Consider the following 24,055-nt stretch of genomic DNA (forward strand, 5'->3'; position numbering starts at 1 on the left):
TTCTGTCCCCCTCAATTGGTGTGGGTAACTCACCAGATGTCTGTCTTTACACTCACATAGATGTCACAGCTGGTTACTGCAGAAAATCAAACAGAAAGAGCAGATGAAGTGGAATGTTTTGATGAAGTATTGGTAGTTCTCCAGCACTGCAGTCATTAGGCTTCTGAAATCGTTTGGGAACCTAGTATAAGGCGAGTTGACTGAGACGAGCCACTGGAAGTCAGGACACATGATTGCTATTTCTGGCTGTAAACTGAAACTGCTAGGAAAAATGTACTTTCCGCAAAGCTTTTTTGGCAGTTTCCTCCTCTGTGTAACACAGGAAGAATGAAACAAGCTCTAATCAAAACACTTTCCAAAGGGCCAAACCCAAAGATGTGTCTAGCACCACCAGGCCTCCAGAGGTGTGGGAGCAGGTTACTAGAACTGGCTTAAAGTGTGACTTAGTGACCACACAGTCACAATCATGGGCAAGGACAGGCAACAACATTCAGTTGTGAGCTGTTTGTGGGCTTGTGTGAATTAATTATTACAGAGCAAATACCAAAGAGCTCAGACAAAGAGCTGTGGATAAGGTGGAAGTTCTTACTAACCAATGAAAGACAGTGCTGCCATTTGTGCTCTACCCCTTCTGTTAGAACTGGAAGAGAAGTGCAATTACCTGATGATGAAGAAGTTTGGACGACTGGTTGATTTTGAAGCAGTTCAATCATACTCTGTTAACATACGCGTGGAAGAGTTGGAAGTGCAAATAATGGAGAAAGAATATGAGCACTCCCAGGAGCTTAAAGAGTGGGAGGTAAGGAGCAGGAAAAGAGTGTTATGATGATCTGTCAAGGTGTAATTTCTCTGGGACTGAATAGTTACACTAAAATCTTTTGGAAACATATTCATGTTTGAGGTGTTTTGCAGTTGTCATTAACTGACAATAATGTCCAACTCTCATTTCCTATCAACATTCCTACCTCTGCTCCAGTTGCTGATGCATTCACATTCTATTTTTCATGGAGGTAGTTGATCTTTTTATGTGACTTTCCTCAAATGCATCTTTCTGCTTCAGTCCCTACATGGAGTTATTCCAGAGTGCTTTCCTTTGGGTTTCACCTGCCATTCACTACCTACTGCCTCCTTCTGGCACCTTCATCAACAAACTGAGACCAGGGCAGCCCCAGTTTGTGCCTGGGACACTAGTCTGTGCAGTCTGCAAAAACTCACCACCTAGGGGGGCCTAAGGCTCAGCTACTGTGATGCAAGCTGGCAACACTCTTATGGTGCCTTTACAGAAGGGCACATACAGAAGTACAATGTACCTAATGGCTTTCTCTTTCCCACACATTTGCCCAACTACTTTACCTACTTAGGCATCTGCAATGTTAAAAAAAAAAAAAGGTGACAGACTGCACTAAAGGTACTGCGGGATCAGGTGGTGTATGCAGGATCAGTCTTGTTTGCCTTGTTTCTGTGACACTTCTGTTGTGCCTAGCATTTCTTCCTCACCTCATGCTTTTTGTCCTCTTTCATCTCACCTCAACCTTTTATATGTCTCTAGAAAAGAATCTCAGACCTGCAGCAGCAGTTAATGAAGCTGACAAAGGAAAACAGCAGCAAGCTGCAACAGCTGAACCAGTTTTGTTTTGAAAAGCATCAACTTGAAACTAAGCTGGCTGCACTGAAGAATGATATGGTAAGCCTTTAACCACTGCAGGTTTGGGGCTGTTCAGACATGGGTAAAGGGGTCGGTCATCTGGCCTTCACCAGCTCTCTAGTCTCACATCCTGCTCTGCCGTCAGCAATCTGGGCTAATATTGCCTATTGGCACAGGCTGAATGGCTGCCCCAGGTCTTGTAGGAAGGGAAATTAATTAATAAGGCCTTACCTTAGCTTCTCTGTCATTTCCTACTTAGCTGCTTTCTAATATTGACACAAATTCATCTTACTTCTAATTAAAATTAATTAAAAAATATCTCATGGCAAGTCAAAATTATCCCTTTGTTACACAGAAATGGCCAAATGAAATGTTTTCTTTGGTCTCTATTAGGGAATAGGGCACCTGTGACAGTCTAAGTCAGTGTTCCCTCACTCCGACTTAAAAGTAGTTCTGACTGAAGAGTGGAGAAGTCATGGAGCTGTGCTGCCTCTTGGGAAGCTTCTCTTTCCCACTTGAAATAAATTCCACCATTTATTTATTATTATGTTTTATAGGAGCTGTTTTCTTTCCTTACAGGGAGTAGAATTTCAGCACACCCGAACTACTGACATCAAAGAGAAGGCCAGGCTGGAGTCACGGCTCAAGCGCATCGCTGGTGACACAGCCCTCCTAAGACAAGAAATCAGTCTTCTAAACAGAAAAGGTGGGTACTGAAAAGAACTCACTGTCCTTAGCAGAAAGGATGGGTGCTTCTTTCTACAACCTTCTTAACCACAGGCTCCTGAAACACCAACTGCATCATTCCCTGTTCTTACACCAGAAACTTTTTAGTTTTTCTAAGTTTGTTATTTTCCCTTAAAAATGGATGTAGTTAACTATGGCAGTAGTCACACCTGGAAGTGTGAAATTAATTCTTTTGGCTATGCAAGGGTTTAGTTTTAATGGGCTATGTTTGTTTCTCCTATCAAAATATGACTTTAGTGACAGATATGGAATAAAGAAGTGGAAATACAACTACTAAAGGCTGTTATTGGTTTATTGCAGAAATTTGCCCAGGGCTGATGCCCTGTCTGTATATATGTCTGTTCTTCACATGAGTAGCTGTTGAAGGCTGGATATGAGTTTTGCTTGGGCATATAGAGCTTTGGGACTTTTGTCCTCAAAAATGGTAAAAGGGATCTGCCTTAAGGGTGCCTTTCTTATTGCTAGCAATGGTACTTCTCTGTTAACTGAGCTAGTTAGGGTCAACGGAAGGGCCCTTTGTTTGGGGGAAAGCAAAGGGACCTTTATCCTCAGGGCCTATAGTGCTCAGATGGGAATGCAGCCTATTGAATACCTTCCCACTTGCTTCTGTAGCAGTGGAAAACTGCACTGTAGTGCAGGATGGGGAATTTGCCTGGCAGAAAGAGTGTACAACAAATGCAAAGTCAGCCTGTAATTCCACTGGCTTGAGCCTGATCAGAGTGTATAGTTTCAGGTATATTCTTTTTTACCTCTGGCATTCGGTATGGCAGCAGTGTGTGATCAGTTACAGCACTTACCCTGTCTTAACTGTGGAAACTTCCTTCACCCCAAAGCAGAGGGGTTGTGTTGCACTCAGTCCAGTGCAAAGTTTTTCAAGGCACACAAGGAGACTTGGGGTTGTTGCTAATTTTAAAGTAAACAGAGTGAACAACCCACAGCTGCTCTTGCTCTTCCTCCCCGCTTCCCCTGTTTCTGCTCCTCTCTCTGGTGTACACTCATCCAGGATCCAACCATATCCCAGCCAGGCACAAGAACTGCCCCTGCTGGCCCCAGCACAACCACATGAATGGCACCTGTGCAGCCGGCCTTTCCAGTGGGTCCCTGTGAAGGTGCTCAGCATCCCCTGTTTCCTTCAGGGGAAAATCCACCCTTGTCCACAGGGCTGGGATGCTGAAAGCTTTTTAAGCTCGAAAACCACAGGATGGGGGGTAAGGAAACATTTGCAGAGATTTACTTGTCTATCTGCCTCTGTCTATCTGCCCCATCACCAAACTCATGCAGCTGTCCTTGGAGATAAATGAAAATTTCCTCTAGCTGTGCTCCTCGCTGGAAGCTCCATGTCACTTAACTGGTGCAGGCAGCAGCCATCCTGAGCTCAGCATTAAGAACATTCGTATCTGTGGCTATTTGGAAAACTGTAGCAGCAGGAAATGTGCCCTCTCCCCAGATGTCCTGTTTGCTCTATGTCTGCAAGTGAAAAAGAGCAGGTTCATTCTGTGGCAGGATTTAGCGTACAGCCAGCCACAGAAAAGACTAAAGCCTTTATTTTAGATGTTAAAGCGTGGGTTTGTCTTTACAGATACGCGTCTGCAGATGGAGTGTATGTGAAGGGTTGTCTAAGATGAGCAGGCAGAGAGCATAACTCCAGTCCATTCACAGGAGTGGGTTACTGGGACAAACCTTCCTGTGGGGGAGAGGACAGACCTCTTTGACAGGATTATCTTTCATGAAGCCCTCATTCCAAGAGGGTGCTAGATGTTGGTGGTGGCAGCTCTGTTTGCACCTATGTCCCGCGACGTTTCTTGTGCTGCGGTTTCCATCCTGAGCTCTGATGAACAGCCCAGTGCCAAGGAGAGCTACTGCTGTATTTTTTGGGCCCTCCTGTGACCTTGCTGAGGATGCCTTCTGTCTCCATGGCATTATAAAAAGGCACATATACATCTATATACAAGTGCATAAATATATAAATAGGGGCGTTATACAAAAATAAATACCCATTCTCTTTTTCTCTTTATAATAAATCTTTTGCAAAAGGCAGCTTGGTCCCTAGCTGGCAGCAGAATGAGTCTCTAAAGGCCTCAGTGGTGGTGGGCTGCTGTTCAGGTGTCTTGGTAGGTCCTGACCCAAAGATGAGATCACTGGATTCTGGGGATGGAGATCTCCTCCGGGCTGGCAGCAATCCAGTCTTTCTACCTCTTCAACTGGCACTAGGCCGAGGCAGCAAGGACTTCCTGAAAGGGAAAGGAGCAAGAAATGATTACAGTGAATAAAGAAATGAGAGATGCTGTGGTAGCTCTCTTGTCAACAGTCCACTCTATGAGGATAGGTGCTCTGATCAAAGAGGAAGAGCTGCATTCTGAAAGCCCTGGCTACATGGGACTTGGATCTTGCGCTTGCACACCACAGGTCTGATCCACACTACAGGGCTGGATCAATGGATTCACGTAACTTTTCAGGGACCATGCTGTTTTACTGGCAGTCTGGAAAATGCAAAATTAAGGACTAAAGCACAGCAGCTCTGTAACTGGAGCTGGGTGTGTGCCCTCCCAGCAGCTTACAGTGCAAGCTTTTGGAGAAATGTGTCCCCTAAAACTGACTGGGGCAATTTACACTCCCCAGCTGCTAGTATGGTCTTTCCATGCTGTTGTAACTGTACTTGCTCTGCAGAAGCAAGCATGAACAGAGCCATTGGAAAGGCTCTACAGTGAGATTTCTCTGCAAGATCAGCCTGAAACAGTGAGATGAAACAAACACAGTTTTCCAGACCACTGACCTTGGTGGAACAGGGGATCCCGCCGAGCATCCAGGCTGGGGCCTCCCACTTTGCTGCCCATCACTGGATGATGGAGACCAACAAAGTGCTCTTGAAGGTGAGGACAGTCATCTTGCGGCTGAAGAAGCTGGTGAGTGGAGTCATCTGGGAGACTGTAAAGGAATGAGCTGTCTTCTGTTCTTGGGTTGGGCAATCTGGGGAGGCAGACAAAGAGGTTCAGCACTATTAACAGGTCACAGTAATAAAATGGTTGGGTTTGAAGGGACCTTAAAGATTCCAAATCCACTGCCATGGGCACAGATTTTGCCTCCTTGAAAGCTAGACCTATGTAACATCTCTGCCAGCTGCATCAGTGCAGTGACATAGAGCATTCCTAATGAGGGAAAAGGAGAAATTGGGATGTACTTGTGGGATGGGAATGAGGCAATGGGACCTGCTGTCCATGATTCAACATCTAATGAGTGGCACAGGAGCTGGGAGGAATACCTCCTCCAGGGAGCGTGGGAATAATGACTTGATTTCTGAACAGCAAGACACAAAAGCACCCACAACTGGATCCTGGCCAGGTTCTGGGGCAGCTGCTTATCAGCATCCATTCATAGGTGTTAGCTTCTCTCATTCTACTTTTCAGTCTCCCACTCAGGAGCAGAGGGAAGTATGTCTTGGCCATCTGTACAAATAAATTATTCCTCCCTCAAAAGCTAAGAGAAATGAGCTGTGTGAAGAGAATTTAGACCAAGAAGGCCTACTGCTGAAGCATGGACTTGATTCCCAAGTGAACTGGGACAGACAGGAGTGTGGTAAGGGCAAGCTCTTGCAAGCATGTAGTCTTGTGGGCACTGCTGGATCGTCCCACACTCCCCCTCCACAAGCTAGGACTAACCTGGAGGGCTGGTAGTCTTGCTGGACATTCCCATTTTGGAGCACTCTCGCCTGCAGCAAAGTGTTGGTCTCCTCGTGTGACTGGAAGGAGAGATAAGGATTCTCAGCAGAGCAATGCCACACAGCAGCATTAAGAAGCAGGTGTTGATCTGGGAACCAGAGCCATGGGGCAAGGAAAGCTGTAACTTTCTTTTGCTACAGAGGACAGCACAGAAAAACTCACTTCATGCTTACTGCTGAATCAAAGGGGATGATAATTTATAGTCTTGGCTATGGCACTGCCTTAGCCAGTGTTACTATTTGCACACTGAGTCCTCAACATTGTCAGTCCCTGTGAGCTTTGCTCAGGAGAAACAGGAACCATTCCTGTAAGAGCAGCCTTTGCTCACTGCCTCCTCCATACTTAGAGATACTGCCTCAAGAAACCACTTTTTCACCAGTGTTTTGGAGACTTTTCCATTCCTCCCATGTCTCAGACTCCACTGCAAAGGGGAAATCTCTTTTAAGAAGCCAGTCTTGACACTTGTACATGCTGCAAAGGGTGCCAGACTTGTCTGCAGAAGCCCTCTCACTGCAACCTCCAAGCTCATGTCAAACCAACTTTTAACCACAGGTACGGACATACCTGTGGCACTTCATCTGGACTGTACTCTTGGGGCTTGGTGCTTGCATACCCCACTCCTGCAGAGGGACAGATGCCATTCAGATGTGCCCCGTTGACGTAGGGCTGCCCGTTAACATAAGGATGTCCACTGGCACGAGGAGCAGAGATGCCCCTCAGAGGCACCATAGTGTACTGGCAGGACGAGACCAGCAGCCCAGCTCCTGGGAAGCCCATGTCAATGGTGTGCTCTGCAGAGGGAAAGAAGAGGAATTCTGAGGCCAAAAGGTAAGGTTGAGCTTCCTGAAGCTCAGCAGGGCTAACGTTAGGCTGTGTCCTATCAGGCAGCTATTCTGGCACCCAAAGCATCCTTGGAGAGAAATGGAAAGGGGGCCTACATGAAAGCAAAGGGAGTGTCATTTTCCCCCATTCTAGTCCCAGGGGTCCTTCCCAACAAGATAAGTAGGCCAAGGGACAAACAGTGGCTTTGTCTTTATGGGGTTCCACAGGACATTTGAGATTGCCCTCTGCCCACCCTTTCCCCACGGCCCGGAATGTGCAGCCTCACAATTTGGGTGTTTGACCCAGTGACACCCAGGAGCAAAAACAACTCACAAGGCACAGCACATCTTGTAAATCTCAAGAAAGAACTCTTACTCTGCTTGGACCAGGCTCTCCAAAGGCAAAAGGGGATGAAAGCCACGATGAGGAGTACGATAGAGCCCAGCACAACACCTACGATCAAGTATGGCAAGTCACTGGAACGGGCCACCATGGCTCCTGCCCCCAGGCCATTGTGCCCACCACTGAGTGGGGGATGCTGCTGGGGGGCCACTGTGGAGGGTGGAAGACGACCTGGCAGACCAAGAGACTTCCGAGCTGCAAAAGGAAGAGAAAACGAGCGTTAGACACAGGCATAGAAAGTGGGATAGCAACCCACTCCAGGCATGTCTGTGCTGCTGTGGAAGGGACAGACTTCTGCGGTGGCTTTAAAGAAGTGCCCCTGGATGTCAGAGGACTTCCTAGGCTATTGCATACTGCAGTACAGACAAATCTGTGCTTGGCTTACAGATCTGCCAGAATTTTGGGCTGCTAAACAAAAGGGAAATAGCTTCTCCAAAACACACAATTGAACTTCATGCTGTTCCTATAATGACAGTGCAGCTTCTTGGAAAACAACATGGGACCTGCTTATAACCAAACACAGGAGTTTGGCACAGCAAGGGTAAGTTAGCCCTTCTGGTTCCAGTCACCATCTGTGTGACACTTAGGAAAACAAAAAGTAACTACTCCTTCAAGGAAAACAGTGATGGACCCTGCACAAGGGGTCTGTGAGTACTGTCATGGGTATATACACATACCCACCAACAGCATCAACAAACCTCTGCCTCTCTTCTCCCCAGTGCTGCCTCCATCACCTTGCCTGAGCTTGGATGCCACACAGTCAGGCAGAGACAGCACCTGCCCCAGCTGCAGGCAGGGAAGGCAGCATGCAGTGCTCTCAGAGGTGCCCTGTGAAGCGGGTTACCTTTGGTTTCACAGATCATCACGTTGCTGAACTCGCTTTCACCACCCTCGTTGAAGCATTGCATCTTAATGTCATATGAGGTCTCCGGCTGCAGGTGGCTGATGGAGTGCCAGTACCGATCTCCTGAGGAGGGAACAAACACATGGTACTGTTGGCTTCCTTAGGAAACACGCAGCTGGCATGGTCCTGCAGCACTACTAGATAAAGCAGGCCTGGACAGCAGCAGCAGAGCCTTTTGTGCACAGGCTCCTTCTGGCTGTCTTCTCTTCCAGAAGGAACCAGCAGCTGCGACCAGTCTCTCAGTATCTCTTACCTTCTACTACATCCTTCTTGTAGTCACTGTCATTGTCACTGTCAGTAGGGCGATAGTAGATGTAAAAACCATGGATGGGAGTGTTGTTATTGCTGGCTGGGATATACTGCAGAATACAGGAGAGCAGAAATTAGCAGAGATATCTGTGCTCCATATTGTACCAGGTGAGGAGCAGTTGCCATAAATAGGACGGGACAGGAGGAAGTCCCAGAAGGGAAATCATCCTTGTTTTGCCATTGGTTTGTGTGGTAAGGGCTTCCTTCCAAGAGCTCAGTGCTATATAAGGTCTCTCACACCTTGCTTCCCAAGTAGCAGACAAGCCATGAGTCTGGTCCTGTCACCGCAAGCATCCAGTACTTTGCTCCCTCTCAGCAACTACAACCAATGCTTCAGAGAAAAAAAATCCTCAAAAAGCAGCATCTCAGCCTGGGCAAGGGCAGGCACACATTCACTTTGACTCCAGCAGTCTCATGGCTTTCAGACAAACTGCATCTTTCCATGAACCAGTGACCCCAAGAGTCCCATGTTTTTGAAGACACCTCTGTTCCTCGTCCACCCAGGGCAGTAGTCCTAGCTCCGTGTGTTATTGCTATCTTTCACCCAGTGTTTTATCAGCTACTGTTTGTGTTTAAATAAACAGCACTGCCCATCCTGCCCTGTAGCAATTTCTGGCTAGAAGCGGCTGGGAGAGAAGAGGGCAGTGCGTCCCTCTGAAGAAACTTTAAGCTGTTGGAAACACCTGGATCTGGACTTGTGATCCAAAAGATCCTGCCCACTCCTAAAAAGATTACCAACACTTAGGACTGCTACCCAGCAAGTGAGAGTGAAGGATGTGTCAGACAGAGGTGCTAATGGATTCCAGGAATTTCACTGGGAGAGCAAGCAGCTATCCTGTGCATTGCTGAACTGTGCTTCTTGAACAAAATGGTCAAGACCCTAAGATTATCTGCTGAAATGTCTCCTGTGTACAGCGCTGGATTCAGTCAAAAAGGGTTTCCTAAGCTGTCTGACTTCCCCCACATGGTACATGGCGCAAGCCCAATCCTCCTTTGGTGGAGGGCGCTAGTGGATTACAGATACATTTGTGCTGGTGATAGCCTCCAGTGTGGTAACCTTTAAGATGACAAGTAGCACCTGCGACACCTCCGCTTCCTGCATGTTCAGTAACCTCCACCCTTACAAACCTTACCATCCACTTCAGCATGATGGTGGTCTCATTGATGGCATCTGTGAAAGTGATGTATGGCCCGGCCACAGGGCGCTCATAGACTCGGTTGCTGTACCCAGATACCACATACGGCCGAGATGCCGCACTGGGCTCACTCTCTCCCAGGATGTTCAGTGCCCGGACACGGAACTTATAGGATATGCCTACAGGGGAAAATGGGAAATAAAAGAATTGCAGAGATTGAGTCTTCCAAGACTTCTACTGTCAGCACAGGTCTGACTGTGGAGAGGAGCTACACCTTTTCCAAAAGGCAAAGGACCTACAGAGAGGTTTTGATCAAAGTAAAGCACTGAAAGGCCAGATTTCAGCCATGTGCTAAATGGAGCCTGCTTTTATTTGCCTTCCCCAATTCTTGTCTGGATGGTCTAGAGGTCAGTAGCAGTTCTGGAAAGCGCGTGTGTGTGGATTGGTATGTCCTGACCCAAAAGCAGGTATGGGAAAGTGTCCTTTCTCTAACTCACAGAAATTAAGTACGTAAACATCAGTTAAAAGCTCAAAGCCTAAACAATTTTTTACCCAAACATGATTTTACTGGTCTTTAATTTGGGGTAGATGTGTTGCCCTTTTAAACTGTCCAGCTCGGTGATGCTGTCTTTTCTCATGTGAAGTGCAATGGGAATTGTGTACCCATCTGTCTTGCCTGTGGCTAAAGAAAGTTCTGTCCTGTCTAGTAAATGGCAAAACCAAATGCCTTTAGTAACTATATCCTGTAATACAGAAAAGCATGCACAAGCCTCCCTGAGGGAGGTCAAATCTATGCTGGAGATTTGCAGCTGGAGAAATTGGAGAAGCATTTGCAGTTTTTCTCTATGCATGTAAGGCTGGAGCTGGGGCTGCTTTGTTTTGCTTCTACATGCCAGGGCTAAGCAGGACATGACAGATGGCTAACTATCCTACAGGGACTGCACAGCTTCCTACAGACCTCCAGGAAGCAGGGAGGAGAACACCTGCCTACCTTTCTCCAAGCCTGGGATTTCCACAGAGAGGCGAGAAGGAGGAATGTCACTGGTGGCCAGGACCCAGTCTCCCAACTTCTTCAGTTTCTTATATTCCACGCGGAAAGACTGGATGGGAAACCCACCATTCCCACGGGGGATCCACGTCACATACACGGATGTCTCTGATGCCATGGAGATGGTTGGACGGTCTGGTGCCTCTGGAGCTGCAAGGGGCACAGAAGGACATCAGGACAGGAAACACATTTCTCTTGCCCTGTCTGGAGGATCCTGTATCTTATAAGCATGTAGGTGAAGGTCTACCTGTATTGCACCCACCCACATGCTCTTAAGTCCTGCCTGCTCTCTTCTGTCTCTTCATTAGAGCTGGCACCCCCAAATCCCCACTCCTTTCAGTTTGTGCCCTGCAAACATCTTTTACTCCTGCTTGCATCTTCCTCTATTTCCACTCCCAACTCAAGTAGGATTTGAGGTGTGTACACCCATCGTGGGAGGGAGAGCAGTGAGAGATGTGGATGCAGAGCTGGAGACAGAGCAAAAGCCCTGGCTGATGTGGGAGCAGTAAGCAGGGGGAAACTGACAGTGGGGACAGATGAGTGTAGGAGATGAAAACAGGAGAGATTGAGAGGACCAGCTGAGGAGGAAACAGGGAACAGTTCTGAACTACAGACATGAAATTTGATAGGAAAACAGTCAAAAGTTGGGAGGAAAGAGACGAAAGGAGCTGTGAAGATGAAAGAAAAAGCAACACATGAATGAGTGTGGGTAATTGAATGAGAGGACTTCACAAGAAAGGGTAAGGATTGAAGGAGAGAATTTCACAGAAAGGATAGTGGCTCTGGTGAATAACAGCAATAGTAGATGCAAGATGGGGAAAACAATGAATTGGATTAACCAGTAAGGAGCTGAAGTTTCTCCTGTGCAGCAAAATACCCTGCACCCCTACAATTGGCACAACTGCCCCTTCTCAGGGCTTGGCTGAGAGAGAAGGATGTCAGGGCCTGCAGGGAGTTGGTTTCCTTCCTGCCTCACACTCCCCCAGCACGCACTGATGCACCCCAGCTTGTTGGTCCTGTGCCCCACACATTCACAGGGCTTTCTGAACCCACCACATGGAACCCAGCACAAGAGTTTCTGACAAATCCTTACATTAATGGTGGGGACAGGCAGCAGGATCAGCCTGCTCCCCTAAGACAGACTGCCTGCCAATGCGGTAGCAGGGGTGTCCGAGAAGGACCTCTCCTTGTCAAGACCTGGAGACCCAGCGGAGACTTCAACCCCAGTATGGCCTGGCCGCTACCACCCCCAAAGAGATCCAGCACCCCTCGTCCTCCCTCCTTGCCCAGCTGAGGGAGGGCCTTACGGGACAGACGGCTGTTGTCAGACTGGTTACTGCTCTGAGTGCTTGTGCCTGGGTCATCCCTCTGGATTTGCTGCTCTTTGCTAGCAACAATCTCTGGTTTTGGGCGCCGGCCTGGCAGAAGGGAGAGGTGGCATCAGTGACATGCAGATGTGGACCAGAGTTAATTTTTGCTGTGATAAGCATTGAAAATATTCCCAACCACGATGCTGAGGTAAGTACTCCTGGACTGTAATGGCCCTAGATTGAACCTTTGAACCCCTAGGTTGAGTTCTTTGAACTGAGGCGTTCAAAGCACTCAACCTGCGGACAGGAACTAAAGCTAAAGCTAAAGGGGCAGGTTTGTTAATCTGTTAATAGGTTCCCTTAATTTTCTAAAACTTTTAATTGGTTTTCTTGAAATGCTGCTAGATTTCTGTCTGAGAAGGTAGTAACTGGTACAAGATGGGGGCCTGATGGGAGACGTGAGCAAGCCCACTGCCATGGAGAAGGTTTCTATAAGGGGAATGCCATTCCCCATAGCTGCTGGAGACATGAAAGGCAGCCAGGGGACAGAGGGACTTAGTGTAGACATTAGGAACATCCTTTTAGTGGCAGAGACAACTCTACACCAAGCAGACTACATGAGAAGGCCTGGAGGTCCCTTTGGTGCAGGGCAAGCTGTTAAGGACAGATTAGAGAAACACCTGGCAGGAACAACCCCCACAGGCTGATCCTGTCTCCAGGCAGAGGATGGATTAAATGACCTCTTGACATCCCCACCAGACCTATTTTCTATGATTCTGCAGGTGTCCAATTGAGACTCCAAGGGAGAAAGGGACTTACTCCAAGACACCTCCAGGCAGAGGGGCAACCTGATTTTCTCCATCCTGTTTCAGTCCCACCCTCCACATTCCCTTCTGACAGAATCGCTCTAAGCTGAGGGCAGATGGGTTTCCAGAGCAGAAACAGCCTCTTTGTCCTAAGCCTGGTGCCTCAGGGCTGAGATGGGACTTGTCAGAGGGGCCCTGCCCTGAACTCCAGCAGAACACCCAGGGAAAAGTTCAACCTTTACCAGTCCGGAAGGTCACCATGGCCGTCTGTCCCTCGCCGGCGCAGTTGTGAGCGGCCATCTCCACCTCGTAGAGACTGCCAGGGTCCAGCCTGGTGAGGGTCAGGCGGTGCTGTGAGGCTGGGACGTCCTTCACTGCCCAGCTGTCTGAGGCATTGGCAACCTGCTGAGAGACCAACATGGGCGTTGCAAAGCTGGGGCAGGCTGGGCTTCTTGCCTGCTCCAAGCTCAGAAGATTTCATGGCAGATTGTGTATCGATCAGGGCTGCCTGCCCTGCAATCACATGAGGGAGAAGAAAAGGCTCAGGGGGGACCTTATTGCTCTCTACAACTACCAGAAAGGAGGACGGAGAGAGGAGGTGGCTGGTCTCTTCTCCCAGGTAACAAGTGATAGGACAAGAGGAAACAGCCTTGAGCTGCACTAGGAAAGGTTTAGTTTGGATATTAGGAAAACTTTCTTCACAAAGAGGGTGATCAGGCATTGGAACATGCGATCAGGCTGCCCAGGGAAGTGGTGGAATCACCATCCCTGGAAGTGTTCAAAAACTGTGTGGATGAGGCCCTCAGTAACATGGTGGACTTGGCAGTCCTGGTCGGAACTGACGATACTAAAGGTCTTTTCTAACCTAGTTGATTATAAGATCTGAGCACAGAAGGGGAAAGGGGCCATGTATACTTGTGGCCCCCAGAAAGGCTTGGAAGCACAGCCTGTTTCTTGGGGATGCCCAATGCCCTGGGCAGATGGAGAGGGAAGGTGGGACCTTCCTCATCCTCCCCAGCTGCAAGCATAATATTTTTGCAGGCCAACAGGCAGGACAGCGAAGTGACCCGGTGCTGAGAGGAGTATTAGCATTGCAGGGAAAGCAGCAGAACGGAAATGCCAGGGCTCTGCCTATCATTCATCCTCTCCAAGCGTTTGACACTGACTGATTAATGCCTGCCTCGTTTTATTTTTATTCCCGGGCCCGCAGAGCTGTGAAGCCAGGGAGGGGAGCCCTGGACACTGCTACTGCCCAGGAAAGAGAAAGAGACATTCTTAACAAACAAAGGTAATGGCTGCATGGCATCTGAGTGCCTGTTGGCTCCTGAGGCTTCAGGGGCAGTGTAAGAGCAAGGGAAAAAACGTCCACAGGTATTTTCCAGAGGAGAAGCAGACCTTGCCCAGTACAAATGTTAAGACTCCTGCCAGGAGGTTTTACTTCCCTATAGCCATCTTCCACACAAAAAGCCTTTTCTTTTGTTGCCGAATCTCCTTCCCTCTCTGCACACATGCTTTTCCAGTCAGAGTTGTCAAAACCAGACCATTATATAAATTGATCCTAAGGATTTCTGATAGAGACTCTTTCTAAATAAGTTTAAGGGGTTATTGGGACTAATTCCTTTCCACATAATCCTTAAGCATCCCAAGAAAGAGTCTCCAGCTGAGAATTTGGACTACACTGAAAACATATTACTGCAAACTGCAGTGACCCACGGTGACCTCCACTGCCCTACAGCCCCTTCCAGGTGAAAACAAATAAAATACAGACAAACTCCAGCCTGCCAGTGAAAATCACATGCAGAACTGGTAGTTACATGATACAGAGTTGGGGACAAATCTCTTCCTGGCAGACAACCAGAGCCAATAGTCTGGTGAGGCTTTTGGCATCTTTTGGTTTTTATTTAAGCTTGCCCTATTGTGTTCTTGTGTTGGCATCTTCTGCCTTTGTTTTAAAGGGTTCTTTAAAGAGATAGCTGAAACCCTTAGCTGAGGTTTTATTTAGAAAGAAATCAAGCATGTGTAGGGATTATAACAGCCTCCTGTCATACCTATATATTTTCACAAAAATCAAACAATTCCAGGAAAACAGACACATGTAATTGCAAACGGTGCTTTGCAGTGGCTGGGAATCCAAAACATACCAGATCTGGAATGTACTCAAACCTCAAAGCAAAACCTGCCTCCCTACTGCAACTCGCTGCATACTCAAGGGAAATACAAGCAGCAAACAGATAAATTCAAGCTACTTTTTCCCAGCTTATCCCAGCAAATTGGGAAGAGATGGTCTACACGTCAAAAGCAGAATTTTTACGTTAACAATGCTTTGCTATTTAGAGAAACTGCTGGGCTACAGCTTTGCCCCTATTCTGCCCGTAACGCTGAGAAGCACCACAGAGGGCAGGAGCCCTTGGGCTCATACAGTGCACTGTGTGCTCATGCTGTGCCATCAGCCAAGAGATGCTCAACACTGCACTGCCTTTCAGCTTCCAGAGTGAAGCTGGTGCTTGAGGAGCTTCCCAAAGAATTTAGCATGGTTATGATGCCTTTCTGCTGTTTTCTCAGTCACCGAGCATGGGTGCTTCAGTGCTGCTGAGCTGGGCAGGTATGCGCAGCAGAGAGAGGCTGCTGCCCTGTGTCCTGCAGCCCAAGCTTTTCAAGGCAGATGTGTCCCCATGGCTTGTGACAAAAGCATCACAGAGCAAGTCACTGCACAGTCTGCCCTCAGGACTTCCTGCTTGTGTAAGCACACAGCTGGGAATTAGAAGTGGAAACTCTTCAAACTGGAAATGCATGTGTGTGCATATGCCCTCTGCATACTTAGGGAGATGAGCACTACTATGAGCTCTTCTGGGACACCTTGGCAAACCTCCTCTCATAGCCTGTACCTCAACAGGCTGAAGAGGTCCCACCAACCAGTGTCACCAGGGTGTCCCTGCCACAATGCCCCTGCTTGTGAGGTGTAAAAACCTGCAGTGAGGCCAGCAGCCTGGTGTGGAATGGTGCAGAGCAAAGATGGGAGCAGAGCGAAACAACAATACCTTGCGATGCTTCACCACATAATAGAGGATGGGGGCTCTGCTGTCAGGCCGGGGTCTCCACACCAGATCATAGCTGTCTGTCTTGGATGTCCGTGGGGAACTGAGGATGATGGGGGCCTCAGCTGGAGACACCATCTCCCTGTTGGCTGCACACTGTGGAGATGCTGTCAGCAGGGTTGTCCCAGTCTTTGGCAGTTCAGCTTTATCCAGGGGCAGCTTTAAGGCACTGTCCCTGGAAGGTGGTGTTGGGGGCTGAGCTGAACCCAGCTGAGCATCTTGCCCAGGGTTGAGTGTAGCTCCTGAAAGACAAGATGTCGAGGTAGAGTAAATGCCCGCCCCAGTCTGCAATGAAAGCAGAGCTATGAGCCCCTTGAGCCTCTCAGAAGGCCGATGCTATACACCCACTGCAGCACAGGTCCCAGGTGGTGCTGCCTAGTGAGCCACTCAAAAAGGTACTGGCAACAATCTCTTTCTCCAGCTGTAAACCTAATACACCTTACTGGGGCCTCTCTAAGCAGAGGCCTTCGCTACATCGGGCTTTCTCCCTCTCTGAAGGCCCCTCTGAAGCCCCTGGGTAAGTTCATCAGGGTCCAAGGAATCAGGTGGTACCTCTCTTACCCCAAGTGAATCTAACCACACCAGTGGTTACGTTCTTGCCCAGTGCAAGCTCAGAAGCAGAGCTGAGTAAACCATGGGGTAAGGCAGTACCCCCAGATGTCCCATGTCTCTCATGTAGAGATAGCTCAAGTATGCACATATGGCACTGCTCTTAGAAGCAAAACCGCTTCCATCTGTTCCTACAGGGAGATATGGAGATCCCAGTCAAAAAATCACTTGCTGAGCTGGATAAAAGGGAGGGAAGAGCAAGGCAGCCCAAACGCAAGCAAGAGGGTTACACAATAACTTTCTTCTGCTCTGTCCCTGCGTGTTAGGCTCTGGAATTGAATGGTCACCAGCTTGGAGAGAGGGACTTACCTGGATGGGCTGTCCTCAGCTGCACCATGGCCTGCGCGCTGCCAACCTCGTTCTCCGCCATGCACTGGTATATGCCGTCGTCCTCAGGCCCCACGCTGACCAGGCGCAGCGCCCGGCGCGACAGCCGGAGCCGCGGGCCGCCCAACAGGGGCACGGCGTTGCGCAGCCACACGACCGAGGGCTGTGGGTTCCCTCGCACCTCGCACGTGAACTTGGCGCTCTGGCCCCAGGGGATGATCTGCTGGGACAGCTCCATGGTGACCTCCGGGGGTTCTGTGGTGGGGGCAAAACACAGCTGCTGAGTGCCATTTGGCAGAGAGCATGGCACGGTCATGGTTTTGCACCTTCCTCTGTGGCAGGGACGAGGGCAGAGTGATGCACCTTTACCCCACCCCCAAATCCCACTCCTTTTAAGGGGGCCCACAGGTACCTGCTTCACAGCACCTCTCCTTCAGCATCCACATGAACTACAAGGAGAGGTGGCCCAAGGCCATCTGCCTCAGATGACAGCAGGCACCTAAAAGTCCCATTTCTCTGAGCTGAAGTGCTACTCTGCAAAGATCGTGCTTGTGCCAAAACGGCGTGTCAGCATCTGGGTGAAATGCAATCCAATAAAACTCAGGTTTAGCCTCTCTAATGCTTGTGAGAAAGGGAAGAATGCACAGCAGAAATATCTATGGTGTAGTACCCCATACATTTCTCACCCCATAAAGAGCTTCCCTATAGAACAGAACAGAAAGCAGTACACTCTGATGTCTTCCTTATGCCAATGTCAAACATGTGTAAGAAGCAGACAGTCCTCCACAAGAAAGTGTTAGAGCAAACCAGTGCTACAAATGACAAAAGAAGAGCTCCTGCAGAGGAAGGGAGGATCCAGCATCTCCAGCCCATGGTTGGAGCCACAAAGGAAGAACTATCACCCTCTAGGAAGAACCTGTCTCATCTAGAAACTGGAATCACAAGCAGGGGTTTGCTTTACATGGTGGCTTGCCCAGTGAGAGAAAGAGTACAGCAGCACTAGTATTGTCCCCTGAAAGCAGTGGAGAAGGCCCAAGCCCTTCCTGAAATAAGGGCCAGAGCAGGACTCACCGAACACCTGCACGTTGTAGAAGATGAATGCAGCTCCGGTCTCCCCAACCCCATTGTCAGCCATGCAGCTGTAGGTGCCCGAGTCCTCCTCGCTTGTGGGGTCGATCAGGAGGTTGCTGAGCAGGAAGCGTGTCTTGTTGTACGCGGAGACGCTGGAGCCATCTTTGGCCCAGGTGACCCGCGGTGGGGGGATCCCACTGGCTACACACTCCAGAATGAGGCTCTGGCCCTTGGTGACAATGATGGTCTGAGCTTCAGGGGGGTAGATTATCCGGGCTGCCTCCGCTGTGGAGCCTGGTAGGGAGAGGAGGAGGAAAGAGGTGGGTGGGAAGGAAGGTGGCTAGTGGAGAAGCACCCTGTGAAAAGTGCAGGTAGGGGTAATAACAGGGCTAAGCCCACTGCTCCCCTGCACTGCAGTGGATAAATGGCAACACAGGCTGAGAGGGACATTCCTTAAGGGACGCGTGCATACGATAAGTGCTGAAAGGCTAAGGGCCTGTGATCGCCATCACCAAGAACAAATCCTAACGAGGTACAGCAATCCCAGGGTTGCACACATATCCCAAGGGATTTGAGGCCTTCTGCTGCTGGGAAGATAATGCCGGTTCACACGTAAATCAGCTATGATAGCGCTGGTACGTGCTCCCAGGGCTGGAAGCACTATGGACATGTGCAGTGAAGGGAGAGCGGCTTACGTCTCACACGGAGCCTCTCACTGGAGACAGAGGTTTTCACCTCCTGCGTCACGGGGTTATAGGCAGCACATTTGTAAGTCCCCTCATCCTCCTGGCTGGCATTGACGATCTGAAGGTTCCCAGATGGCATGATAAGGTAATTGTCTGGAGAGAGAGAAGAGGAGGTGGTCAAAAGATATGCTCCTACCCCGAACATCACGGGGAGCAATGGTGCAATGATGGAAGGAACAGAGCCTCAGGTGAAGCTAGTTCATCACAGGTACGTGCAGCAGATGAAGTGAAGCTGCAAAATTCAGATCCAAATTAAAGACATTCCACCAAATCCAAAGCTGCCTTTATCCAGGCTGGGCTAGAAGAATGCTTCACAGACACATGGAAATGCCCAGTGAAGAGCGACATTCTGCATCACCTAATTCTGCTTCCTTTTGCCTATATGCAGATGTAGCTCCCCAGGCCTAGGGAGCAGGGATATCGGGGAGGGACTCTTAGACTAAGCTGTGCTCAGACCAGCAGCAAAAGGACAACAAGGAGGCAGCAGGCAGAGCAAGATGCTGCTGGTAGGGAAAGGTAAAACTGAGGGTCCAGGGAGGAGACCCAGTGGGACAGACCCTGTGGCACTCACCTCGGGAGGCCTCGAGCCACTCCTGCTTCACACTATAGCGGACCTGAGCCTTGGGGTGACTTTCAGGCAGGTCGCAGGCGATCACAGCTGTGTTCCCTTCATCCACCTCGATCACGTGCTGGCCATCAAACTTGAAATCTTTGAGATCTGCAGAGAGCAAACGACAGGGCATGGCTGGCTGGCTCAGCATCTCGGTGTCAGCTCATCCTCCCCCTGAGGACCCAGGGTTGTTTTACTGTGGCTCAATCCCCAGCAGTTAGGGAAACTGGCCTGGTTTCAGAGCTTTGCTTTTTTTCTCCTCCTCCTTACTACAAAATGGGTAACTTAAAACGTAGCTTCTAGAGAAACCTCCTGCTCTGTGGCTGAGAAACTGGGTGTGAAAAATCTTGGCTCGAGAGCAAAAGAAGAGCCAACTTAGTGCAGCACTGAAGGGCGGCCAAAAGTGGTCCTTCTGCTGCCTGCTGTTTCAAACGTGGCTGCTGTCCTGACACCAAGAAGCTGACTTTGCAGTGGTAACTCAGGGAGCCCATTCAAGGGTGTACAGATGCTGGCTGACACACTGGGAGAAGGTGCATGAATGCTGGATGCTCCCAAAGCTGCTCTGAGCTCCTCCGGAGCCTGAGCAATCAGCTCCAGTACCTCTGCTGCAGGTATTCTTGCTCCCATCAAGAATCTCACGGCCAAGGATGGTTAACCATGATGCTTCCGTGTGTGGCCAAGCAGTGCCTGCACCCCAGTTTGAAGAACAGGGAATTGCAAGGAAAAGCAGATCCTTGTGATCACTGCACAGCTGCCCCTCCTGTGAAAATGCCCTGTTCCAGCATGTGTCCCCCTATGATGAGGCTGTGGTAAGAGTTGCTCCTCTGACGGGGCCGGTGCAGGCAGCAGGATTGGAAGCACAGGGGTGGGGAGGAAAGGGTGCTTGACTGCTTGTTTTCTTTTCCCTGCTTTTGAAAGCAGGAGCAATGGACTGTGGTGAAACCCCACAGGGAGCACACAAACCTGGCCCCACTGAGCTTCCTTGTGATAAAACCTGTCCCCACTCCCCCTAAACACAACGGCAAACCTTGCTGACTCACTGCAAGCCCAAACTCTGTCTCAGCCAGCCTGTGCTGGGAGGGGAAAGGTTTGTGTCAGGAAGAAAGCCCTGAGCACACAGTGCTGTGCACCAGCCCAGGCGACCACCAGTGACAACTGCACACCCCATAGCTGGTCACAAGTCACGCTTGTGCATCTTCCCTGGGGCCCACTGCTATAGCACACGTCCCACCAGCAACATGCTGCCAGATCCGGCCAGGACCACACGTCCTTTCAGAGCCCCACGCTAAGGCAGCGCAGCGCGTCCATCACCATGGCACAGCACGGCCACGTGTGTCAACAGCTCCCTCGCCCCTCAAAACCCATCCCAAGACGTGGCACCCGCGACCTTGGGCAGTGTGGAGAGCTGGAGGGGGGGAAGCAGGAGGGCTGGCGGCGGGCGGACGGCAGGCAGCCTCCCTTGGCAGCAATGTGTTTTTGTTCTCTGGGAAATGCAGCAGCGCTCCAAGAGCAAAAAGACAACTCTGGCTCCAAGCTTCTCCCACCCACAGTCATGGAAAAGTGACACGAAGTTTCTCAAGCAGACTTTCTGATTAAAGCAAGATCCTTTACGGAGTTTAAATAAAAACCAGCTCTCTTGGCAGGGCGGTGCTAGAGCCTCCCCGAGTGTGGTGCAGAGGGGCTGCTGGGCGGCTGCCGGGGGAGCAAGCGTCCTGGGACCAGAACTGAGTGGAGGGGAGGAGGTTGAAAAGAAAAGGGGGTTTTGCAATGTCATAAAGATGATTTGCAGCGAACATGCTTCATACTGCTGGAATGTGCTGGCACCATTCAATTAAAATAATAGCAATAAAAAGAAATGTGATTAATCCTTTAAGACAAGCTGGGGAGGGGAGCCATGTTTCCACTGGGTACTAAAGCCAGAGGAAGGTTAACTCTTCACTTGTGCAAAGCTGGCTCGCGTCCCTCCAACAAGGAAAGTTACTGCTGGGGAGGGGAAGGGTGCTTGCTGGGTCTTTTCTCCTCTTTGCTTTTTGTATTTGATCAAGGAATAAAATAAGAGCCACAGCAATGGAAAGAGGTGGAGAAGAGGCAAAAGCCCAGCGTCTGCCTGCCCACATCACGCATATTTCTCTGATCAACAAAATATAAACGAGCATCAGGAAAATTAATGTGCGCCTTGGTGGTCTGGATTCATCGCAGCTAAATTAAGATTTCAGAGCCAAGACATAGGCTCCAGCAATGCTGGCAGTGATCTGCACACACACACACACACATGCACACACACACAGATCCCACAGAGGAGAAGGGGCTCAGGAGGAAGAGCAGACCCACAGCCCCGGCACAGTGCAGCCCACTGGGGAGCACTGTGCTCCTGAAGATGGAAATGATGTCCCTGTGCCAGGGACGCACGGCTGTGAGTGCTGCAGTCCCACAGGGCAGAGACCTGGACACCCAGCCCTTCCTGCCTTCCCCTCCCAGACTGACTGCAGGGGATGAGGGGCAAAGCTGTGGATGGAGGGTGAATGGACGGAGGAAAGGGATCCTGGGGTGGCCTTGGGAGCAAAAACTGGGCATTGCTGGAGGAGTGGAGCAAAACCAGCAGGGGAAAGGAGGAAAACATCAGGTGGGCACCAGAACAAACTATTTTCCAATACGCAAGTGTACAAGCCTCCTGCCAAACTACTCCCCCAAATTCCTGCTCCCACACAGCGAACAAGCCTGTTTTATTTGCCACTGGGTTTTGGCCCCACTCCCAGCTGGTACTGGCGCATACAGCCGTCCATTAACACTGATGGGTTTGCCAGAGCAGGCGAGGGGTGGCTGGGCGCACCCCCATCCCCCTCTGTGCATGGGATGAGCCCCGCTTCACTTGGTCCTAGCACAGCAAAACAGACAGTGCTGCACTGGTCTGAGACAACCAGCTGCATCCCTGAGCTTCAAATGACCCGTCCCCAGGATGTGGGGGGCCACACACACCTACCCCCAACAGGTAAGCAGTGCAGGGGGGTGTAGGAGAGGGGCAGCATAGGGGGACGCAGCGCTCACCCTTTTGGCTGCCCAGCAGCAGCTGTGCCCCATGTCTAACATGCTATTTGCACCCGGAGCCTAACTCCCGCTGCAGCTGGGAAAAACCACATCCTCTCTCCACTGGCTGGGTTTTCCTTCTCATATGGCAGCACCCGGCATGCCAGCCCATGTCCTTGTCCTTAAAAGACATGCCTGACCACAGGGAAGCAGTAAGTCGTCATCCACCAGCCACCGGTGGGAGGTGCTGTGGACAGACAGAGCCATGCTGGGATAACAGCACAGATTCTTTCCCTTTTCTCTTTTTTGTTTAGAACGGAGCACAACCAGAGGCCATGCTCATGTCCATCTGTGCCCCACTTCGAGGCGTGATGGGGTGAGGTGGGGCACAGGGAGGGTCAGCCCTGTAGCTAGCTGTGCTGCTGTCATCGAGGAGGGAAACCAGATGAATCCCAGGGCTGGGGGCCAAGCACTGAGGCAGGCAAGACAGAAAGAATTAAATGAATGGGACACCATAAATAACTTTGGAGAAGAAGCAGTAGTAAATAAAACACCAGCCCTCAAGGTGAAAGTCCTCCCTGCTGTAGTGAAGGGGAAGGGAGGGAAGGGAGTGACCCTGAGAAGGTGAACGGGCAGCAACAGAGGTCCCACAGCCTTGAGGCAGTCACCTTCCACTGCTGCCAGTGCAGCATGGGGTCATGGCTCTCACTCCCTGCCCGGTCAGCATCACAGCAGCCCGGGCACTGGTGCTGTCACCACCAGCTCCTTCCCACCCCACTGGGACAGGCGCAGCTCCAGGCCCCCTGCCTGCTCACACAGCCCTAGCACATCCCTCTCACCATGCCCCAGCCCCATTCCCCCTCGTTGCCCCAGGCCCGTCTCACAGCCCTCATGCCACAGCTCCTCCGGCTCACCAAACACCACCTGTGTTTTTCCTTCTCTCCCCTCCTCACACCACCTCTGCCCCCAGGGCCAGAGCCCCTGTGCCTGCTCAGCAAATGCTTTTCCAGCACGCAGCCACCCCCTTCCCTCCCTTCCTCTCGCCTTCCCCTCTGGGGAGCCGTCAGAGGAGAGGCCAGGCGGAGGAAAATGAATGGGGCTGTCTTCAGAAAGCAGCTGCAAATTCCTGGGGGACGCCCAGCCCGACCCGATGTAGGGTCACTGCCCATGAGTGCTGTGTGCTGAGGCCTGGCCTCCCAAACCTTCTGCCACAATGCCGAGGGCTGCCCATTCAAGGTATCCCAGATTCCAGGCCATCAAGGGCTGCCTCAGGGCCACGCAGGGCTGATGCTGTGCAGCACGGCCAGGCCAGCAGCGATCAGCAAGTACCTATCTGCACGGCTGTGCCACGGGCTGCCCAGGTCGAACACAGGATCATGGTGCCCAAGTAAGTGCCTCAAGTGCTGCTCCTTTTGTTGCTTCAAGGAATCTTCCCCTTTCTGTGAATCCCTTCTCCCTCCACCCCTTGTCTATACAGCAGCTATTTTATCTCTGCTGGAGGAATGTAATATTGGTTTCAACCAGCCCTCTGAGCCAGGGAGAGCAGAGATGGACTCGGTGCTGCACCACAGATGGGAGAAGAAGGTATCGGTCCCAAGGCTACACTGTGGCTGCCAGCACTGCAGCAATGGTTATCTGCTTGCTGACTGCCAGCAAAGCACAAGGAGGCCCTGAGGGAGTGGGCACATAGAGCCTGGGGCACTCAAGGAAGTTCCTCCTAAGGAGTGG

The 24,055-nt window shown here is 50.4% G+C and overlaps 2 protein-coding genes across 4 annotated transcripts in view; one reads left to right on the top strand and one right to left on the bottom strand.

The window, feature by feature from the left end:
• CFAP44 (cilia and flagella associated protein 44) overlaps positions 1–2,651 on the top strand; it is a 53,075-nt gene extending 50,424 nt beyond the window's left edge. For both annotated transcript variants that reach the window (XM_062619500.1, XM_062619501.1), the window contains exons 32-34: positions 639–799; positions 1,550–1,684; positions 2,225–2,651. In XM_062619500.1, coding sequence (XP_062475484.1) covers positions 639–799; positions 1,550–1,684; positions 2,225–2,362 — 434 coding nt within the window. In that variant the 3' untranslated portion in view covers positions 2,363–2,651. The remainder of the gene's footprint in view (positions 1–638; positions 800–1,549; positions 1,685–2,224) is intronic.
• A 1,263-nt stretch (positions 2,652–3,914) lies between these two features.
• BOC (BOC cell adhesion associated, oncogene regulated) overlaps positions 3,915–24,055 on the bottom strand; it is a 55,551-nt gene continuing 35,410 nt past the window's right edge. Inside the window, exons 4-19 of one of the 2 annotated variants that reach the window (XM_062619507.1) lie at positions 19,265–19,411; positions 18,643–18,786; positions 17,948–18,241; positions 16,859–17,131; positions 15,884–16,182; positions 13,088–13,247; positions 12,037–12,147; positions 10,673–10,879; positions 9,679–9,860; positions 8,490–8,595; positions 8,177–8,299; positions 7,306–7,527; positions 6,673–6,899; positions 6,049–6,128; positions 5,166–5,359; positions 3,915–4,623 (exon numbers count right to left, since the gene is read on the bottom strand). In XM_062619507.1, coding sequence (XP_062475491.1) covers positions 4,439–4,623; positions 5,166–5,359; positions 6,049–6,128; positions 6,673–6,899; positions 7,306–7,527; positions 8,177–8,299; positions 8,490–8,595; positions 9,679–9,860; positions 10,673–10,879; positions 12,037–12,147; positions 13,088–13,247; positions 15,884–16,182; positions 16,859–17,131; positions 17,948–18,241; positions 18,643–18,786; positions 19,265–19,411 — 2,954 coding nt within the window. In that variant the 3' untranslated portion in view covers positions 3,915–4,438. Of the gene's footprint in view, positions 4,624–5,165; positions 5,360–6,048; positions 6,129–6,672; positions 6,900–7,305; positions 7,528–8,176; positions 8,300–8,489; positions 8,596–9,678; positions 9,861–10,672; positions 10,880–12,036; positions 12,148–13,087; positions 13,251–15,883; positions 16,183–16,858; positions 17,132–17,947; positions 18,242–18,642; positions 18,787–19,264; positions 19,412–24,055 lie in introns of both variants that reach the window. The other variant, XM_062619506.1, reaches the window with a different exon arrangement.

The sequence above is a fragment of the Pezoporus occidentalis genome, unplaced genomic scaffold (genome assembly GCF_034315485.1).
Source record: "Pezoporus occidentalis ecotype Australia unplaced genomic scaffold, CSIRO_AGI_Poc_V1 ctg211, whole genome shotgun sequence".
Lineage (NCBI taxonomy): Eukaryota > Metazoa > Chordata > Aves > Psittaciformes > Psittacidae > Pezoporus > Pezoporus occidentalis.